The 19,537-nt window shown below is 36.4% G+C and overlaps 2 protein-coding genes and 2 long non-coding RNA genes across 5 annotated transcripts; 2 read left to right on the top strand and 2 right to left on the bottom strand.

Moving 5' to 3' along the window:
- Positions 1-1,607: 1,607 nt before the first annotated feature.
- On the top strand, positions 1,608-6,027 carry LOC141824013 (uncharacterized). The gene is made up of 2 exons (XM_074711233.1): positions 1,608-2,426; positions 5,522-6,027. Exons 1-2 carry the CDS (start codon positions 1,689-1,691, stop codon positions 5,651-5,653), a joined length of 870 nt encoding a protein of 289 aa, XP_074567334.1. The 5' UTR covers positions 1,608-1,688; the 3' UTR covers positions 5,654-6,027.
- A 2,523-nt stretch (positions 6,028-8,550) lies between these two features.
- Positions 8,551-10,614, top strand: LOC141824925 (protein ATAF2-like). Its single transcript, XM_074712274.1, is given in 4 exon segments — positions 8,551-8,622; positions 8,625-8,790; positions 8,881-9,149; positions 9,905-10,614. Coding segments are annotated over 4 exon segments (1,110 nt in total). The 3' UTR covers positions 10,508-10,614.
- Positions 10,615-13,119: 2,505 nt separating this feature from the next.
- LOC141823344 (uncharacterized) lies at positions 13,120-14,966 on the bottom strand. The gene is made up of 4 exons (XR_012601401.1): positions 14,863-14,966; positions 14,609-14,717; positions 14,354-14,428; positions 13,120-13,481 (listed from the first exon to the last, which is right to left on the bottom strand). It is a non-coding gene; the product is annotated as an uncharacterized LOC141823344 (long non-coding RNA).
- A 218-nt stretch (positions 14,967-15,184) lies between these two features.
- On the bottom strand, positions 15,185-18,510 carry LOC141823343 (uncharacterized). 2 transcript variants are annotated; one of them, XR_012601400.1, is made up of 5 exons: positions 18,358-18,510; positions 16,978-17,085; positions 16,455-16,886; positions 16,271-16,382; positions 15,185-15,989 (listed from the first exon to the last, which is right to left on the bottom strand). It is a non-coding gene; the product is annotated as an uncharacterized LOC141823343 (long non-coding RNA). The 2 variants fall into 2 exon arrangements; XR_012601399.1 differs by having other exon boundaries at positions 15,185-16,382.
- Positions 18,511-19,537: the final 1,027 nt, after the last annotated feature.

Below are 19,537 nucleotides of genomic sequence, written 5' to 3'. Positions count from 1 at the left end.
CATAGAAAGTAAAGTAAGAAGAGATCACCAACCTAATTTTTTATCATTCCACCAATATAGGAATATCAATCTTGTAGAGCTGCTTCCAATGTTCAGCAACCTCCATTCCTAAAATATGGATGAACAATGGCATAGGAAAGAAGTAAGCAATCCAAAGACTATAAGATCAACCGAAGTAAAAGTTGAGTTTCTGTGTTTTCACTTCTCTCAAGCCTTTCCTGAAAACAACTTAACTACATCCTTTTTAAGGTATATTTAGTCCACAAACCTTATGCCATCGATAAACTACTTCAAGACCATAGCTGACATGCAAGTGGTAGAACTGCATAAGTATGAGAACAGTTGGAAATTGTTATCACCAAGAATTTTTAAAGGATTGCAACATATTACCATGTGGACTCTTTTAGTACCTCATTGAAACTCCATCTAGAAGTGCTGCACCAAGCCAATCCAATCTGATTTTTTTAAGCACTGTGCTTCACTGCTTGTTAAGTACTACTAAACAAGGGCTACCTTGGAAAACAATAATTTAACATTTTTCATAACTTTTAAATCTGATTCCTAAGCAGAGCAGTTTTCTTGAGATTACCTTCTAAGGCTTTCCTACTTCATGAGTCATGGAACAGCCATTTAACTGGTCTAATCAAACAGTTTGTGAAAGAGAAAGGCAGCCACAGTGTGCACAGCGCAAGCGTAATGTATTGATTCAGTACAACAAGAAGTTAAACTTATGAAACTATTGAAAAACAAATATAACAAACCATATGTTATCGATGAGAAAACAACATCAGTAAATCGCCCGAATGAAGTATTATGAGATAGAAAAAAATGATAAAAAAAAACCAATCAACGAAGCTGGAGATCAAAACCCATACATTTCCTGACTCAAATTATCATGGATTTTGTAAATGCTTAAATCTTTAACGTTAGTGCACAAAGCGTTTCACAATTAATGCCAGAATGAAGTAACCAGGAATCTGAAAGATTGGGCCTTTTGTTATCATCAGATCCATATCGTAACAAAGTTCATAGAAGATGCACATGCAACTAACTGGATGACACTGAATCGAAATGCTTTATTAAGTAAGAGAGAATAATAGCACGATCGCGAATCGGGGATCAGCTTGCACAAGGAGCAACAAAGATCGGCTTACTTGCGAGAGGGGAAAGAAATGCTAGGAGAAAAACCGAATACCTGCGGCCCATTCGTCGGATCGGAGGCGATTTGGGGAGAGGTTCCTTGCGCCCCAAGAAGGCAAAGTTGCTCTTCCAGTTCCTTTTAACCTCCCCAAAGTGCCTCCATATGAACCCTAATGGCGACGAATACGAGTTCCCTTCCATCGCCGTCTTCTTTCCTCGGTCGGCAATCGCCAGAAGAGAGTGCCCGACACGTGACTTCCAGGTGTCCAAATAAGGCAATTCCTCATTTTATAAAGCGGTAAATTAAAAAAATACCGGTAGATATTTTAATGAGCTTTTATTGCTAAATTTAAATGTGGCCACTAATTTCTGCATCAAGATTCTCGCAGACCGTGATGAACGAGCGTGGTTCGAGTTTTGCATTCCATCCTTTTCTGCGGTGAAAGAAAAAGATAACGTACATGGCTTTCCTTCTCTGACCTTCACCTTCCTCTCTGTGTTCGAGGCTTGTTCCCTCCTGCAACGCTGCGGCCCGACTCGTCGTTTTCATGGAGGAGCACGCCGACTTCCGCGACTGGGAGATCCTTCCGGGGTCCGACGCCGGAGAGGACTCCAAGACTTTGCGAGCCTCGTCCGAGGACGGCTCCGAAGACGGTGCCATCAAATTCGACTACTTCGCGATCAATTCCGGAAAGTGCTACCACAAAGGGGCCGCCTTCGGTGACAGCGCCTGCGAGGAAGACGTGCAGGTTGATTCAGATAACCCTAGCTGGATCGACCCTGAATCCGATTATCAATTCGATGATCGGACCAAAGGAGAGGTGAGTTTTCCTAAAATAAGTTTGGGCGGAGGATTTTGGTCGGATGAGTCGTCGGAGGGGCAGATATCGCCTTTTGGTAGTGAAAAGGGGAAGTCTGATGTAGAGGAGGATGTGAAGATTGTGCATGCCGAGGGGATTAAGGAGATTAAAGCGACAAGTGTGGTGAATGAGAATCTTGACCAAGAAGATGCTGATGAAAATGCGAAGATTCATATTTCTTCAGGGGATTTGGAGGGGAAAAGTGTGGGCCTGGACAAGGTTTTGGCTAATGGAGAAGAGAAGAGAGGGACATTTTGGTGGAAATTCCCTTTTGAGATTCTAAAGTTCTGTGCTTTCAACGTGAAGCCAGTTTGGTCGATATCTATAGCTGCGGCCATATTGGGGGTGATGATGCTTGGAAAAAGGTTGTATAGGATGAAAGAGAAAACTAGAAGTATTCCTCTCAGGATCATCTTGGATGAAAAGGTTGCCTTTTGCTATTTGTTTCCATGCTCAATTGATCCTTGTCTTTTCTATATATATTTTTAGCAGATTCCCTTATTAGTTGGTTTTGGTTGTTTGTTTGGTCATTAACTTAGAAAGTTTGACCCTTTGAGGCTTTTAATGATGGATCAAAATTAGAACATAGTTAATATTCATGTAGTTTTGCTAAAAAAAACACATGCACTTTTGTTCATTAGCAGAGCCTAGCTTTTAATACACTCTAATCTAGGTGTTCAAATAAGGGAGGTTTTTGATTGACTATCTAGCACAATATCATCTAATAACTTGAAATTTTGATTATATGTGGTTCTGTGCAAATTATTCACCTGATTAGATCACAAGAAATTGGTAAGTATCAAGTAATTTTGTTATTTTGATGTTTTGGAATCTGCCATCTCATTTAATTGCTCAAGTTTGAATAGTAACTTAGTTGTTTCTTCTAGCAACTTAGCATGCGTCCTGTCTTATTTGATTTCAGTATGGAATTTAGACACAGATTCTAGTGGTGCTTTGTGGCGTACTACACTGCTCATAGTGCAAATAGTCCCTTTGCTTGCAGGGATAAGATAACACTGATTACTAGAACCTCACGTAGGCTCCTAATTATTTATCTATTATAAGTAGGGGTGGCAAGAGATGACTCAATCTCTTTACACGGTACCATTTGACTCACCATAACAGATTTGGCTTGGTTGGGTTATAAACCAACTCATTTATGACTCATGAATAAACAAGTCTTTTTTGGCTTTTCTAACTTGACATGTTTTGATTCGTTTAAACACAACCTTATTTGGCTCTATAAATATAACAAGTTTTGGCCAGCCTAAAAATGGCCTCTTTTATCCCTTAGGAAATTTAGCACATATATATATTATAATTTTCAAATTCCAGTCATTGTGTTTCACGCAGTTAATTAAATGGATAAGGCAGGTTTGACCATTTAAAAGCTAATTGTGTTCAAATAATGAATTTTTTTTTGACACCTTTCTATTTTGAATTAAAGTTGAACGTGTTGTGGGCTAATGAAACACATCCTATTTATAACCAATTGACTTAATTGCCACACCTAGCTATAAGTATATCAGAAAACCCAATTTTGTTAACTCAACTTTGAGCATGCCACTAGTGAACCTCCAAAAAGTTTTAGTACTTGTCATTAGTCAGCACCATCGTTATTAAAGGCACTTGCCTGACTGCTCCTAGACGCAAGGCGTAGCCAGGCGATCCTCTTGCGCCTAGGCACAGTCAGGCAAGCCTCTTGCGCCTATGCACCTTAAACGCGCGCCTTGCTAGAGGAGGAGGAAATCGATCTTGAGGAAACCGATGAAGATTCAACTATAAAAATCTGAAACATCTGGTGATGATGATAATGATATGATTGAGGAGGATGATGAAGATTTTAATGATTTAAATATTAATTCTTTTTAATTTGAATTATACGCATAACATGTTTATTTGCTAGTGAATTTTATATTTATATTATTGTTTAATGTTTTATGGACTATAGTTTTGTTAGTGAAATATTTTGGCAGAAATTGCCTATATATGTTTGAATTGTAAAAATTTATACCCAAAGCGCCTTATTTCCATAAGACGTGCATCTCACCTTGCGTCATGCGCTTTAGGTCTCATAGCACCTATGTACTTTTGGGTGCCTCACGCCTTAAATGACTATGGTCAGCACTAGTGAACCTCCAAAAATGTTTAGTCCTTGTCATTAGTCAGCATATTCTTTGTTTATCAATATTTTATGTTTTTCCCTTCAAATAGTTGTTTTGCCAAGGAGGGAATTTAGGTTATTGTTTCTATTAGACTTGAAGATAGTTGATCGTCTTAATATATAACATCCTAATGGCAGTTTGTTGTCCAAATAAGCATATGAAGGGACACTCTTGAAGTTTGTTGCATGGTTATTTATTTATTTTTCCAGTCAAATATCCTAACTATTCTAGGTTGAGATAAATGAATTTCATATGTAGGAGCACATTTGTCTGTTTGTTGAATCGTTGTTTTACTGCAAGACTTTAACCTAAACAACATATAGTAATTATTTGTAATTGTACTTTTGGAGGCTTAGTACTATTTTTGTTTGGAAGCGCAAACATGTGCCTAAATACATGTCCCATCTATTCCCGGTCATGGTAAATGGTTTTCATTCTGTAGTTTAGCTATATGCAGGGCCAATAGTTTTTCGTACTCTAGTCATTAGGGTCTCTCTTAATTATGTTGTGTTTGGTCAATCTATCTCATACCTGAATTCTAATTGATTGAACTTGTCTAACTATAAACATATCAATCATGTTGGTATCAGTCATCTTTGAACATATTCATATCATAATATGTGGCTAAAACTATGTAAGTGTGAATGATGTATATTTTTGAAGTAAGTCAACACCTTGATCTAAAACTACTCATTTATGTTTACTATTTAAAAAAAAATGCTTCATTTGTTTCTCAAATTTCTTACATATTAAATTCATCAAGCATGGTTGGTAGTACTATATTCTCACATAATCTTTCTTTTTAACCAAAGAAGCACAGGACATGACAATCATACAAAATTGAATAATCTACGAATCATTTTAACAATACAATATTTATCTTGTGAACATATCTCAATCTATTTCTCATTGATCTTGAATAATTGATCCAAAATGTTTAAAAATTTATTGGCAGCAACTTATATACATTCAGCATAATTGTTTAATGATTTCTAATTCTTGCTAAAGTCTGTTTCATATATTCAAATGATGCACTTCATCATATGTATTTGTCCCTAGTGATAAACTCTAGTGAATTTGTGAAGGGTGATTCCCTTTTTATTTTTGGTAGGTAATTGCTGCTTTAGACCTTGACCTCAAACACTTGGAATTCATGACTTCTTGATGTAATTGTAATCTGATTCTGCTCTGCACCTTTTGGTTTCCTAGACAGTTCTTAGAAACTAGCCTCATTCTTCTACTTGGTTTGCTTATACCATGGCATCCTCGTGAGGATAAAACAGGATTAGAAAAGTTAAAAGGTCTTTGACTAACAAATGTAACTTTTTGAGGATTATTTTCCCTTTTTGTGTACAGAAAGCATCCCAGTTAAAGATTCGTGCAGCTCGTCTTAACGAAGCCTTCTCCATCATGAGGCGTGTTCCGAACATAAGGCCTTCGCTACCTTCCAGTGGCTTGACAACATGGTCTGTGCTCAGCCTTCAGTGAGATGCATCTGATCCATAGAAGCGGATCACTAGATCACTGCGCTCCAGTTATGTTGAATGAAGCTTGTAAAGTATCTCTGACTGTTGGAAACATAAAGGATTTCATGTTCCAAGCAAGCATTGATGTTCAAGGTGATCTCAAACTTGAGGTCATTGAACAAGTTATCGATGTTGCTCTTAAACTGTGGTCATGTATCTATCTGAACTAGTAGGTCTATCTTCCAGATACTGTATAATTGTAACTTAGATACATTGCTCTGTGTGTGCTCATTATTATTCAGAGAAAGGATTTGCATATACTAAACGCCTTTGCGGTTGTGGAATATTCGGAGTATTCTGCATTTGTTATGGTAACACGCTGATTCAATTGTCAAACCAGCCCAGTGAAATTCTTTGCCACTCCTAACATGGATCATGCTCTTGTTTATGATTGTGGTCGAAGAACATGTTCGTGCTAGGGCATCTGTTTCTTGTGTGTGATTCCAACTTCCTTGCTCTGGGGCATAGTTAAATGGATTACAACATAGCAGAATTGTTGAAATGGGCAAAGGGTCGAATTTCGGCAAAGTCGAAGTAATGCCTTCCTCTATTATGATCAACTGTAATTTTTCGATTTATTTTTTTACAGATGATCGTAAAGGTCATTAAGATGGTATATTTTATTTTGTGTTAAAGCGATCCTAACTTCCTTTACGATGTATGATTCTTTTGGTGTAGAGTCAAAGCTTGAGCTCTCACTCATATTTGCGAGAGAAGATAAAGAGGGAAGATTGTTTGATTGTGAAGAGGATGATAGATGGCAAATTCTTCATCACAATCATGGAGGTCGAGCATATTCATAGGGAAAGCAAAAAAAAATATTGTTTTAATTTTTTAATATCTTTTTTAAAAAAATACTTTCTTCCTTTATTTCTACTGTAAGAAACAAATTCTACATGGGCTTCAAGCAAGCCCACAAGTTGGGCCGGGCCTAACTTCCCACAACAACCGAAGTCGCCAGTCGAAAGTCAAACTACTCAACAGGGACCGACAGTAAATTAATACGAGATTGGATTTGAGGTGGAGCCCTCCTCCAAGCTCCAATGGCACGTCTCGGTGGCTTTCAAGACATTAAGATGGTCGGCGACGGCACCCACTCGACCGCCTGCCATCAACGTCCACCATTAGCCAATAGCCGTCAGGATTATGGATATTAAAGCACGCAGTCGATCCCACCGCAGCAATTCAATGCTCTCGCTATCTTTTTTTACCATTCCCTTCAAGTTTATTTCAGTCTAAGTTGACCACTGTGTTGTAATTGATTATAGTCCTCAACTAAACAAAACTAACAAGAAATAAACAGTGTTTCAGATAGTGTTCCAAATATTCCAAATTATTAATTGACTTGTCAGCTCAGTGTATTTATGCACATTGAAGAAGTTAATCAGCAGATTAACTTTAAGTATTCCGTGGAAGGATATATGAAGAGAAAGAGCCATGAAGCTTGAAGATGTAGAGCACGTACGTACACTGTCTTAATTCTCAATAGTATTCAATTAATTGATGCTGGTGGAGGAAAAAGAGAAGTTAATGTTGGAGCTCTCTCAAACTGGCCCCTCCCTTCAATTTGTCCTTGTCTCAAGCTCATTTAATTAGTAATGGAGCTTCACCACACTCACCGAAGCCATTCAAGTATATGTCCACTGTCTTCCCTCTTAGTTGACGAAGGGAATGATCAAAATGAATTAGGCAGCTAGCTGTCGTCATGCAACTTCCTCGCTTTCGATTCATTCATTGACTTCACAAAGCCTCGAAGTCAAAAAAACCTACTGTCTTCTACCAAGTTCTCGAACATCTAGAACAAATTTTGAATATTGTTACACATATATATTCTTCGAGAGCAACGACAAAGTAAAGAAGACTTGTGACGGTATTTCTGAGTTGAAATCTTGTTTAATTTAATTTCTCGGAGAGTCAAATACTTGACTTGATACTAACTAGAAGTTGTGAGACTTGTGATTCTTGATCAGTAAAGTTAACGTGTTCAAAGTCAGCTAAAGACATAGCAGAGAGGACCACTTAGGGTTTTGTGGGCCAACACCTTCAATTTTCATCTTTAGCTTGCATGACTTATCTGAAAGCAACATCCTACCAACGAACACCTCAAGCTACGATATTGCAATCTATTCCGATCGACCAATTTCAAAAATTAAAGACGCGTAAGAATCGACTAACAATCTAGTCCAATGCATTGGAGGGAAAGATCGACTCAGAAATGAACTCAAACTAGAGGCATTCAAGTCAAACTTCTTTAAGACTTTGAAATATGAGAGAGAGAGAGAGAGAGAGAGTAATTTGGCATTCTATTTATTAATGATCCAATTACACATAAATTTAACATGATAAATGCATCAATTATTGGTCATTAAAATCTAACCTTCTTGTTCCAGAGATTGTATAGTTGGAATCCGAAGGGTCAATTTTAAAGTCTTGGAACTTGAAGAAAGTGATCACGGATTGCCTTTGATCCCCATCCACCGTGATGGGCTCATTTGTGGTTAATATGTAAAAAATAAATAAATAAATGGAAAATAATATTGGTATACAACATAAAAAATTAATATAGCATGAGAGAAACATATAAAAATAAGTCAACCCTTAGAATCCATTTGACACAAACTGACTAAATTGGAGAAGCTACACATTCAAGTTGTTAGCTCAATAAATCAAGTGGACAAAATAAATAAGAAATAATAATAGTTAAAAAAAATAAACTAATCCCCTCTATATGAGCCGACATATAAATAATTAAGCTTTGCAATATTTGATGTATTGGCCATACAGTGAAACTTCTTTTTTGTGAGTTACTACGCATTAATTCATTTATAAGATAAGAAGAGTCAAGAGAAGTGACTTGATATGACCCTCGACTCTCAAGCCATCGCCATGGCTACCACCGGAGGAGGAGGAGGAGGAGGAGGAGGAGGAGGAGGAGATTAGACATCGACAATAATCCGGTTATGCCCGGGTTCCGGTTCCACCCGACCGAGGAGGAGCTCATCGAGTTCTACCTCCGCCGCAAGGTTGAGGGCAAGCGCTTCAATGTAGACCTCATCACCTTCCTCGACCTCTACCGCTACGACCCTTGGGAGCTTCCAGGTTAATGCTTAACCGGAGATGCGTCAGCATGTTTTTAGGTTCATGTAGCAGTTTTAGAGAATTAAGAGTAGTTGCCTTTATATGCAACAGCTTTTGCGGCTATCGGAGAAAAAGAGTGGTACTTCTATGTGCCCAGAGATCGGAAGTACCGTAACGGCGACCGGCCGAACCGGGTGACAGCGTCCGGGTACTGGAAGGCGACGGGGGCTGACAGGACAATCCGTAACGAGGGCGAAAACAGATCGATCGGGCTGAAGAAGACGCTGGTGTTCTACGCAGGGAAGGCTCCGAAGGGAGTGAGAAGCAGTTGGATCATGAACGAGTACCGGCTGCCTCAGACTGAGACAACCAACTGCAAGGTAACCAGATCTATGAGATCTATACTTAGATTTAGTCTGACTTTGGTTTCTTTAATTCGTTTCAATAATTTCATGAAACTTTTTCTGTTTTTGGGAGTGAAACAAAAGCAGTGCGTTGCTTGCAGAAATCTTCTTCAAAATTATATAATTAATTCACAAACCTGGGAGCTAGGGTTTTCTATGAAACCTCAAAATCCTCATGGTTTTGATTTCTGCCAAGATCTATGGGATCTACACTTAGATTTGACCTAATTTTTGCGTCTTGATTTTTTTTCCCAACAAGTTTCAGAAAGTTTTGTTAGTTTTTGGAGCAGCAACATGAACGTAGCGTTCCGTAGGAGATCATCTTCTTCACAAGAGTTGTTCAAGGAGGAAGAATTATATATATATAGAGAGAGAGAAGGCAACAAAATTATTATAATTTTAATTTATGTGCTCTAGATTTCGACAATTCGATCAAGATCTGTGATTTAGGGTAAAAGAAAGAGTGTTCCAATTAAAATTTCTTTCCGAGTTGCAATTTTTCCTTAAAACTCTTCTGCTTTTGTTTTCTTTTCTTCTTATTGATCGTTGATTTTCCTTCTTCCTTATTTTTGTTATGAAATTTCTCTTATTTAGGGAGAAAAAACAGGCAATTCTTCGATTTCTTCAGCTTTATGATCATATGTGAGACGACTAGACTGAGGTTAAACATAATCCATTACTTTTGTTCTTGATCAGACTTATCATCAGATGTGTTAAAACTTCTTCTGCAGTCTGAGATCTCGATTTGTCGAGTCTACAAAAGAGCTGGAGTAGTAGAAAATCATCGTCATCGCCCTCCTGCCACCCTAACTGCTTCTGTCCCTAAGCCTTCAACACCTCATGGAAACAATACCGGAATAACAGACAAAAACAACAACAACAACAACAATAATTCTGTATGGTCGACTCTCATGGAGAATGTGACGAGTGCAGAGGGTGGAACTAACCCTAATCCACTACTCTCGGTGCAAATGGGTGGACACACTGGTCTCTTCTACACACCAACTACCTCGTCGATGGCTCATTCTCTGAGCTCCACCACCACTTCGACTGAAGAAGACGGCGCTTCGCTTCGCCCGATTCTAACTTCGCCTAGTCCCTCCATGGCTGCTCAGGTGATTGACGAGCTCAACAAACTAGTAGGGTTCAACACCAACTTTGATGTGAGCACCAACAACATCATCATCAACAACAACAACAACAACAACTATGGCCAGTTCTTCCACTTGCCACCCTTCAGTAACTCATTGCCTATCGCCAGCGCTTCACACAAGCTGTGGGAGTGGAATCTCTCTCTTCAGGAGAATGGTAGGGATTACGCTGAATTCAAGTGATCTTAATCGAGCAGCAGAAGTAATGAGATGCATGTATACTTAATTATATATGTATTCTAATTATTCAAAACGATATATCTGAAATTGTAGCTATATATTGTGTAAGCAATATATATACAGAAGTCTAGCTAGCTTTAAGCTACTGAACTCATAGGAATAATATTAGTACTGTTATGCTTTCTTCTTCTTCTTCTTCTTCTTCTTCTTCTTTGTTTCCGTTCCATGATTAATCTCTTCAAAGGATTGCAGAAAACTAATGCATGAGATCGAATGAAGGTTGACCTTTGTATCATGGAATAATGCATGCATGCATGACATGATTTGCAGTACAAGACTTGCAGAGACATAATCCAAGGGGTCAAACGTTGTGCTGCAGAGCTCGCATGTGAATAGAGAGATATTGCAGTAATTTTGTCTTAATATGTGCACCTGCATGGAAAGCATATAGTACATCTGATCAGGTCAAAAACTACTTGTTGGATCTTATGTTATTTGTTTGTCATGTTTCTTTTAAAATGTCAGTTGTTTTCTTGTTGGCATTTATTTTAATTAACTTCAGATAATAAACATGCATATTTAATTATGTATTAAGTAGATTAAATGTTTTGTCTAATTTATGTATCCACTTTCAGATTTAATATCACCACTTGAAATAATCAGAAACAGTCCAAATTAAAGGATGTTTTGCTCTTCTTTTTCAGAAGCATTAGGCTTCTAATATAATTGTGTTTTTTAGCAGTCCAAAGGATGTTAGAATCATGTTAATTTAGAGATATTTTTACTAGCATTAATCGAGATTTAGATGATCAAGTGGAATTTGGAGCATTTTTAAAACTCGGAAATCCAACTATTAATTAGTATTCATTCAGAGAGAACATAAATTTTTTAGAGCTATAAGTAAGCTTAAATACTAATTTTTTACATAAGTTTTCAGCATTAAAATGTATATATTGTAGTAAATCTATATTATATGAATATATAGAACCCCAGTACATAATATATCATGGTGTTAAGTATGATACTCAATTTTATATATTAATATTAGAGCAATGATACATTACATGAAAACACAACATGAAAATGCAACATGACACATCTTGGGTCTCACATTTTATGAATCCCACATCCATGCAATTAGTGTGTCATATATTTTCATATTGTGTTTTCATGTAGTATATCATTTCTAGATGGATGAGTCACCTTTCATGTAATTTTTTTCAGTTGACTTTGACTACTTCAACTACTATTATCTGAATTTGTTTCCTTTAGTCAAGTTGACCTCGTTGAACACCCTCCTTTTTTCCGAGATAAATCACTTGGAGGTTAGAAGAGGCCTAAGGCATGTTTTGGCATAGTCCTTTCCATGCTCAAGTTAAAGTGGTGAACAAAGTAGTGAGATGGAGAATAGTAATCAAAATAAAAATAAAGGCGTGATGATTACCTTTTTATAGAGAAGGAGAAGATATGGAGTCTTTGTCATCGTGTGATGTCATCTTTATTTCAGGCGGCGCTATTATTACTAGCAACGGCCATATAAATCCAGCTTTCTATAACTATTGTAATTGGCGCCCCTTTTTGTTTTATACTCATTTGTATCTGGCAGCTCTTTTCCTACACTTGTAACTATCATCCGTTGAAGAAAATAACCTTTAATGCCTACTTCATAATTGAAGTACTTCCCTTTGCTAAACTCAACCTTCGTTTACCAACTAGCTCTTAATGAGTATTGTCAAACTCCTGTTGATCATTGCCGAGCTCTTCGCATGTTGCCGAGGTTTTCTACATGTTGTTGAGCTTTGGACAAACATTACTCAGCTTTCCATCAATATTACCGAGTTTCTGCCAATATCGTCGGGCTCTTGTTGAGTCCGGCTTATCTTACTCATAGCACAAGTTCCCATCAATCGAGTCAAAAAGATGTGTACAATGTGAAATTTATGTTGTCCAAGTTAAGAAAGTATTACATGAAGCCCATTTTGATCGAGTCAAAATTATACCTAGTAAGAAGCCTCTACTCACCTCCCTATCAAATATATTGTGATTTTAAATTTTATAAAATGCAAAAGTTGTAAATAGTCAGATACTATAGTTTAATACCTTATTTTTAGAACTTAAAATTATAATATATGAGCATACAAAATCATAGTACATTAATTAGTAGAAACATAATATACTTGTTAAGTGAGAAAATATATAGCCTAATAATTGAAGAAAGTAACTACTACTAGCGAGGCAAAGACTCGATCATCAAATCAGTTCATTTTGAATACCTTGAACTTTTAAAATACGTAGTGAAAAGAAGAAAAAATAAATAAATAAATAAATAAAAGAATTTTAGTTTATAGTTGCTGTTCTAAACAATGTTGAAACTTGTGATCAGTCAAGCTTTTGCGATAATTCAATCACTTATTAGTTCACACTATTTACTTATCTTTCGATACTATCTATTTACTTTATATTGCATATGGCAAAATCATACTGCGCAATCTATCGAGCAATGCTCATTGACAGTCAGAACTTATATTTCAAACCTTGCAATCCAAGGAAGAGAGGATTCAACATATATTGTGATGCATCATTCATGATCTTTGTCATATTGTACATTTTTCCAATGCAGAAAAACAAACTGAAATCCTAGACAACTAATTCAACACATCCATTGGGTGTTTTGGCCATTGAATTTGTAGCAACATCAAGAGCATGCAAAAGGAGACATGTAGCAGACCAGACAACTCTTCAACAAGTTGTTAGTGCTTTGGACATCGCAAAAATCTACAACCAAATTGATTTTCACATGATAATTAAACTATTACAACAATTTGATGGCAGAACAAAGCTTGATGAAGGAATTATGGCAATCCTCTGACACAGTGATATAGCTCCATCGTCGGTAAGTAACGTGCACAAGAGGAGGTGGTTGTTAATATTCTTCAGCAGCACTGGCTGTGCTTATTTCCATGGTGAGAATGAGAGTCTGAACGGAAGCAAAGGACTATAAGAAATTGTACAACTCAGTAGAAAGAGCATGTTGAAGGATTTGAGCCTAAAGTAAGACAGTACAGCAAAGATAACAATTCATCACAAAGATGAAAAGGAACAGGCAAATTTCTTAAAGTACTAGATGCGAATTGCAGAACATCTTTTTCAGATATTAGGGTGTTACATGAGGCAAGGATTAGAACATTTGAGGTAAATTCAAAAACCTAACTAATTAAAACATGATATATATATATATGAATTCATAATTAGCAGGGCTGACTAATTAAGGTTTTAATTTCTTAGCCGAGTGAACCGGTTGGTAAATAAAACATTTTTTAATGATACACCTGGATTGTTTGGGCTACCTAGGTGGTCCATCTAAACTGCTTTTCAAGGGGAGTGCGTAATCACCTGGCAAAGCGGTCCCATTCTAATTCCACTTAGGTGGCTACCTAGACAGCTTTTTAGAAGAATGCAATGAAGGATTTCTACCTAGACAGCTTTTTAGAAGAATGCAATGAAGGATTGTAGGTTAACATTATGAACTCTCCACCAAAAAGAGGAGGGAAGTGTTTGATCCCATTTGATCAGCCATTCAGATGTTCAATCATCAATATAAAAAATAATTAAAGAGAACATATATATAGGGACTAGGTTGTCTTTTGGCCGCCTTTCACTTTCTTAATTCTGCCTCAGCAGTTTGTGTAACCTAAGCAACACAAGATAGAAGTAACATCTTTGTTAAGGTGATAATGTTAGTGATCATGCTTAACAGATTAGCTAATACCATCGTATAACAGGAGTCATCAGAAATAACAGTCTTCAAATGCTAAATACCACCATGATAAGTTATGACAAAAACTTTACCTTTCCAGTGATCATGGTATACATGGAAAGCACATTGATGACAGTGGACTCAAAATGGGTTGTGGCATCATAACTCTGAAAAAATGGCGGAACTTGTTAAAAGGTCAACAAACACAAAAGGACCATATAATTAAGAAATGCATCATGGACTCAGAGTTGAGATAAAGCAATTATCCAGTGACGGTTCGTTTACAGGTTCATATCTGTCATAAGTTTCAAAAAACAACTCATCCACTAGCCCAAGAAGATCAATACCAGGCTTTAATTCCAAATCAGGCCGATCGGTCTCAGCTTCTACTGAGACAAAGGCAATAAACTTCCCTTTAGGGGCAACATTGTGAAGTATGAACAACAAAAGAGATACCTGCAAATCACGAGAATGTGGATCATTATGAGAAAAAGAAAAAAGAAAAAAAGCTTGATTTTAATAAAAATGAAGAAAAAGAAACTCAAAGAATTCAAGGTATTATTAGACTATATTATTAATAATATGCTCTCCAAGAACTCACATATCATACTTGCGTCCAAGTTGCTTCTGGGGCAAAATAACTTGTGCCGAATGGGACTCATCCATATTTGGGATAGGATGGCTCATTATAGCAATTGCCCTTGCAACCTTTGCCTTCCTAACCTATCAAGCGCAAGCTTGTCGACAAGAGTTATTCACGTTCAATTTTCCCAAGCAAACAAGAATATGATAACAGGGACACAGAAGTCTAATAGCAATTTTTATCCAAGAAAAAAACTCTTTGCCATTGTTATCATAATTACAGTCCTTATTGAAGATATATTTCATATTTCAATAATAAAGAAACCAGAGATTTTACCTTGTTCGGTAAGTAGGAAGGATCCCAGACAACTTTATTGCACCGAGCTGTTTCCCCTTCTGAAGTTACTCGAGCTGTTTCCCCTTCTGAAGTTACTCTACAAGTTTTTTCCAAAATGGTATGATATTATCCACTTTGGGTCCAAGCCCTTATGGTTTTGTTTTTGGGTTTTACTCAAAAAGCCTCATACCAATATAGATATCTCCATCTTATAATCCCAGGATCTTTTCTATGTATTTCCAATGTGGGACTTTGATTGTATCCCAACATCATAAGCATACAGTCATTCAAAGGATACCTTGCATTCTGGTTTATTTAACGTGTATGCCCCACCCTAAACAGCAGCACTAAGGCGTGCAAAAGCCTGTAATCCTAACAAAAGCTGAGTAGTACAAGAAAAATATTCTTCAGTGTAACTGAGAAATGAATGATTAACCGGAGGTAGCTCTCCTAATTCGTATAAGGGGTAGATATATGCTGAACCTCCTTGGAATCGAGCTAGGGGTTCTGCATACAGCTACCTCAGAAAGAGACCAAGATTAAAACCAGAACCACATCACGTCAACATAACTGATATAAGGAAACAAGTGGCCTGATAATTATTATTCCTTGTTTCTTATTTCTAAACAAGAACATGAATGAGTACTTGAAATTGGTTGGTAAGTTTAGTATTTTTCTCAATTGATAGGTCAAAAACTTTAGCATTTTCAAGGAACTAAAGAGTATATGTAGATGAAAATGAACTTTCTCTGAACCTCCTAGTGTTTGGTTGCTGCTCAAAGCCTCAAACCATATGGTGGATGTTATGCCTGGTTCAAATTAAGTGAAATTATTTCAGTAAACATCCGACAAAAAATTACACATTAGAGTTCAAATAAAATTTACCCCATTATAAACTAGTCATAACAGTCGATTCCACTAATGTGTAAGTAGAAAGTTTGACAAAAAACATAAGCATTACACCATAACATTTACTTATACACAATTAATTAATATTGGAAATAATAAAGGTCCCACTACCACAAATTGGTTCGCCAAAAATTGATTGGATACGGTAAGGATTTCTAAGGTTGGTGCAGAAAGTATCTACCTTCATCCTCTTCACAGTATCAAATTCAGGTTCATATAGATATCAATCATCTCTATGAAGAGCCAAGGCATGGCCAATGAAGTCAATTGTGTTGTCATCCAAACCATATTTTCTAAAACCACATAGAAAGTTAGTCACTAGTGCAGCAAGAATACAGAATGATAGCAGCAGAGCAGATATCTACCTAGTTTTATTTTCCCTTAAAAACCAAACCAGCTAATTGGATCTAAGACAGTTATAGTCTTTGCAGGCATCTGTTTGACTACAAAATTTTGGCAGGACAGCTAAGAAGAAAAGTAAATGATTAGTACATAATAATACATGAAAAGACTATGTGCACTTTGTGAGTAAGCATGTCATGAAATTTCGCAAGCAAGTTCCTAGTATGGAATCCAATTCAATCAACAATAACATGATATGCACAAAATAAGTTCCTTTGTAGTCATTTTAGTAAGGTCAAATCCTTCATGAGTTTTTGGATCAGTTTCATCATAGTTTTGGACATAGATGATGAATTTCTGAGCTCAGTGCTTCTCAAAAAATCCCATTAATGGAAATTTCAGTGCCTCTATATCAGTAGCAGGGACCTTGTAGATCTATTCCAATCAAAACAGAACTGCAAAAATTGGTGTCAGCATTACCACAAGTCAATAACTGTGATAGACTAGAAGCACCACAAAGTAAATAGCAAAAATGGGAGGGCATACCTTTCCTTTATTAAAGACGTAGTTACCATCGACAGCTTTGAAAGAGAGATATTTTGTGACATCGGTATGTATAAGTGTGTGTGCCAGAATACCATTGGCCATCATTAACTAGATGTACAATACAATTCACAAGTTAGCTTTCAGATCACACAGCATTCATCAGTAATTGCTTCTAAAGAGTTCAAACTTCTAGCATCGATAAATTAAAGTGAGAGAGTAAGGGAAATAAAGAGGAAGAAGATGTTGTGAGAAAGAGAACAAAGGACATGTAAGAAGCTCCCGCCAATACGGGACCCCGAGGAAGGGTCGGGTCTATTGTACGCAGCCTTATCATGTATTGCAAGAGGTTGTTTTCGTGACTCAAACCCATGATCATAAAGTTCACACTACAACAACATTACCATTGCATTAAGGCTCCCTTTCAGTCGGTCATCAAAAAAAAAAGACAGACTTTCCCATGTAAAAAGCTAAATCAGCATTAAAAGGAACAATGAAAATCATTAGCAAAATACAACATTTCATTCATGACATGAACTCAATGTGGCACAGAAAAGTTTGCCAGAAATATGTAAAGATAATTCATGTGATCTAATTATTCAGGCAGGAGGCCGCTTCATTCTATTATGAAAAGCATCAATGGTAGCTTTTTGAAAGAGAGCATGGCTGCTTATGTCCATTCAACATTCTCAACATAGAATTATACAAAAAAAAAATCCAAACAATTCTATTGAAGATGAAAAGTACATGACCATTTGGGATATTATTAGATAATTTGGTTTATGTCAAACTTGACACCAAGCAGGGTAAGACTTTCGAGTTACATAGTGCCATATTAATTTACCGAATAAACATGCCAATGATACAAATTATCACAACTTCACTTCATGTCTTACTCAATTCAAAATCAGGGGCACGGCAAAGCCCGTACTGATCATACGATTGGCCTCAGAAAAAGTAAACCAAAATCATCTACGTAAAACAAGCAAAGAATCACCAGCATATGTGCTAAATCTACTAATACGGCCCAAATTTTCACTTGAGCTATTAAGTCGAACGAGTAAATGAAGTCCCGATCACTGGAAATAAAGCACCCACTCAGCATAACCAATCAAAACCCAATTTTTCGACTCATGTCGAACTAAACAATCAAACATCGCCAAGCATTACATGCAAACAAAAGAGGGAAAACCATCTTCTTCAATCAGAAACGAAGATCAATCAAAACTACGAGAATCCAAGCTCGAGTTTTAATCACTGCAACTGCTTCCTAACAACTTAATAAGCGATAACAAGATCGAAACAGAAAAAAAAAACATAAGAAAGTACGCACTCGATGGGATCTATAGGATCAAGCAAAGAGGGAGAGGGGCGAGAGTAGACCTTAAGGCCATCGACGAAGAAGGCCACTAAGTATGCACTCCTTGAGCCTGGTGCCGGGAACGATGACGCCGTATTCTTCATCCACGGCGAAGACGAGAGGAGTGAGGACGGCAGAAGAGCTTGAAGGGTTGAGGGACAGAGCAGCAGAAGAACTTCAAGGGTTGTGGGACGATGACGTCGTATTACTGGGAGCCGTTTCTTTTCTTTTTAATCTTTTTTATTTTGTAAAATAGCAAACGTAATTAATTTATATATCTTTTTTTTCCCACTTTCTTCCCTCTCTCTATATATATATTCCTTTCTAATAATTATTACATAATTAATGATAAATTCAGATGTTGAACAAATTTTTAGCAATATAATATTTTTAAAAGTATATTATTTTGATCGGATAGAATAACTTTATATAAGGCAAGCAAAATAATTCCTTATCTACTGTTTATTTTGAAAGATGAATGAAGAAAAATAAATATTTATAGAGGATAATAGAGATAATTTTTTCTATTTACTTCATTTAAGATAAAAATAAATTATTTTATTTATTTTTTTATCTATTTAAATTGTTTAGAAATAAACATAAATGATGTGATTTTCATAATCTGCTTAATCATATTTAAGGCAATAAAGGCTTAACTATTGTGTATGATTTTATTTTTTAGATTTTACTCACAAAATTTTATATTAATATAGATATCTTCATCTTATAATTTTAATATTTTTTTGATGTATTTTTAATGCAGAATTTTGATTGCATCCCAACATATTATACTTAATCATGCTTAGATATAAGCCGTCGAATATTTTGATTTAAAGACTGTTTAGAAAAAACAAAAGAAGCTGATTGATTGAGAAAATAGATAAAGCACAACAAAAGAAAACTAAAAACCTGATTAATTCAATTTTTTATCACGATTTAGGCTTTGTTTACTAGGCAGAAGAGGAAGAAAAGAGAAAGGAGAGAAAAGAGAGGAAGCAAAAAGAGAAGAGGGAGAAAATTTAAGTTAACTTAGGGAATGAAGAGGTAAAGGAAAAGAGGATTGTAAGTAAAGTTTTAATTTTTTCTTGGCCTGATAAACAAAAGGCATTTGATTGGAATTCAGTGTCATCATGTCCAAGACAGCAGTTAGAAATGCATCAACTACTTCGACTTTAGAAGGCATTAGCGTGACAAGAAGAAGAA

This window comes from Curcuma longa, chromosome 3 (genome assembly GCF_044706935.1).
Source record: "Curcuma longa cultivar G26 ecotype Majalengka, Jawa Barat chromosome 3, ITB_CL_G26_1.1, whole genome shotgun sequence".
In the NCBI taxonomy this organism is placed as follows: domain Eukaryota; kingdom Viridiplantae; phylum Streptophyta; class Magnoliopsida; order Zingiberales; family Zingiberaceae; genus Curcuma; species Curcuma longa.
This window is presented reverse-complemented; position numbering and strand designations above follow the sequence as displayed.

Excerpts from the sequence above, each read along its gene's own strand:
- LOC141824013 (XM_074711233.1), top strand. The coding sequence starts at position 1,689 with ATGGAGGAGCACGCCGACTTCCGCGACTGGGAGATCCTTCCGGGGTCC. Across the intron at positions 2,427-5,521 it reads GGATCATCTTGGATGAAAAG|AAAGCATCCCAGTTAAAGAT; the intron begins GTTGCCTTTTGC and ends TTTTGTGTACAG.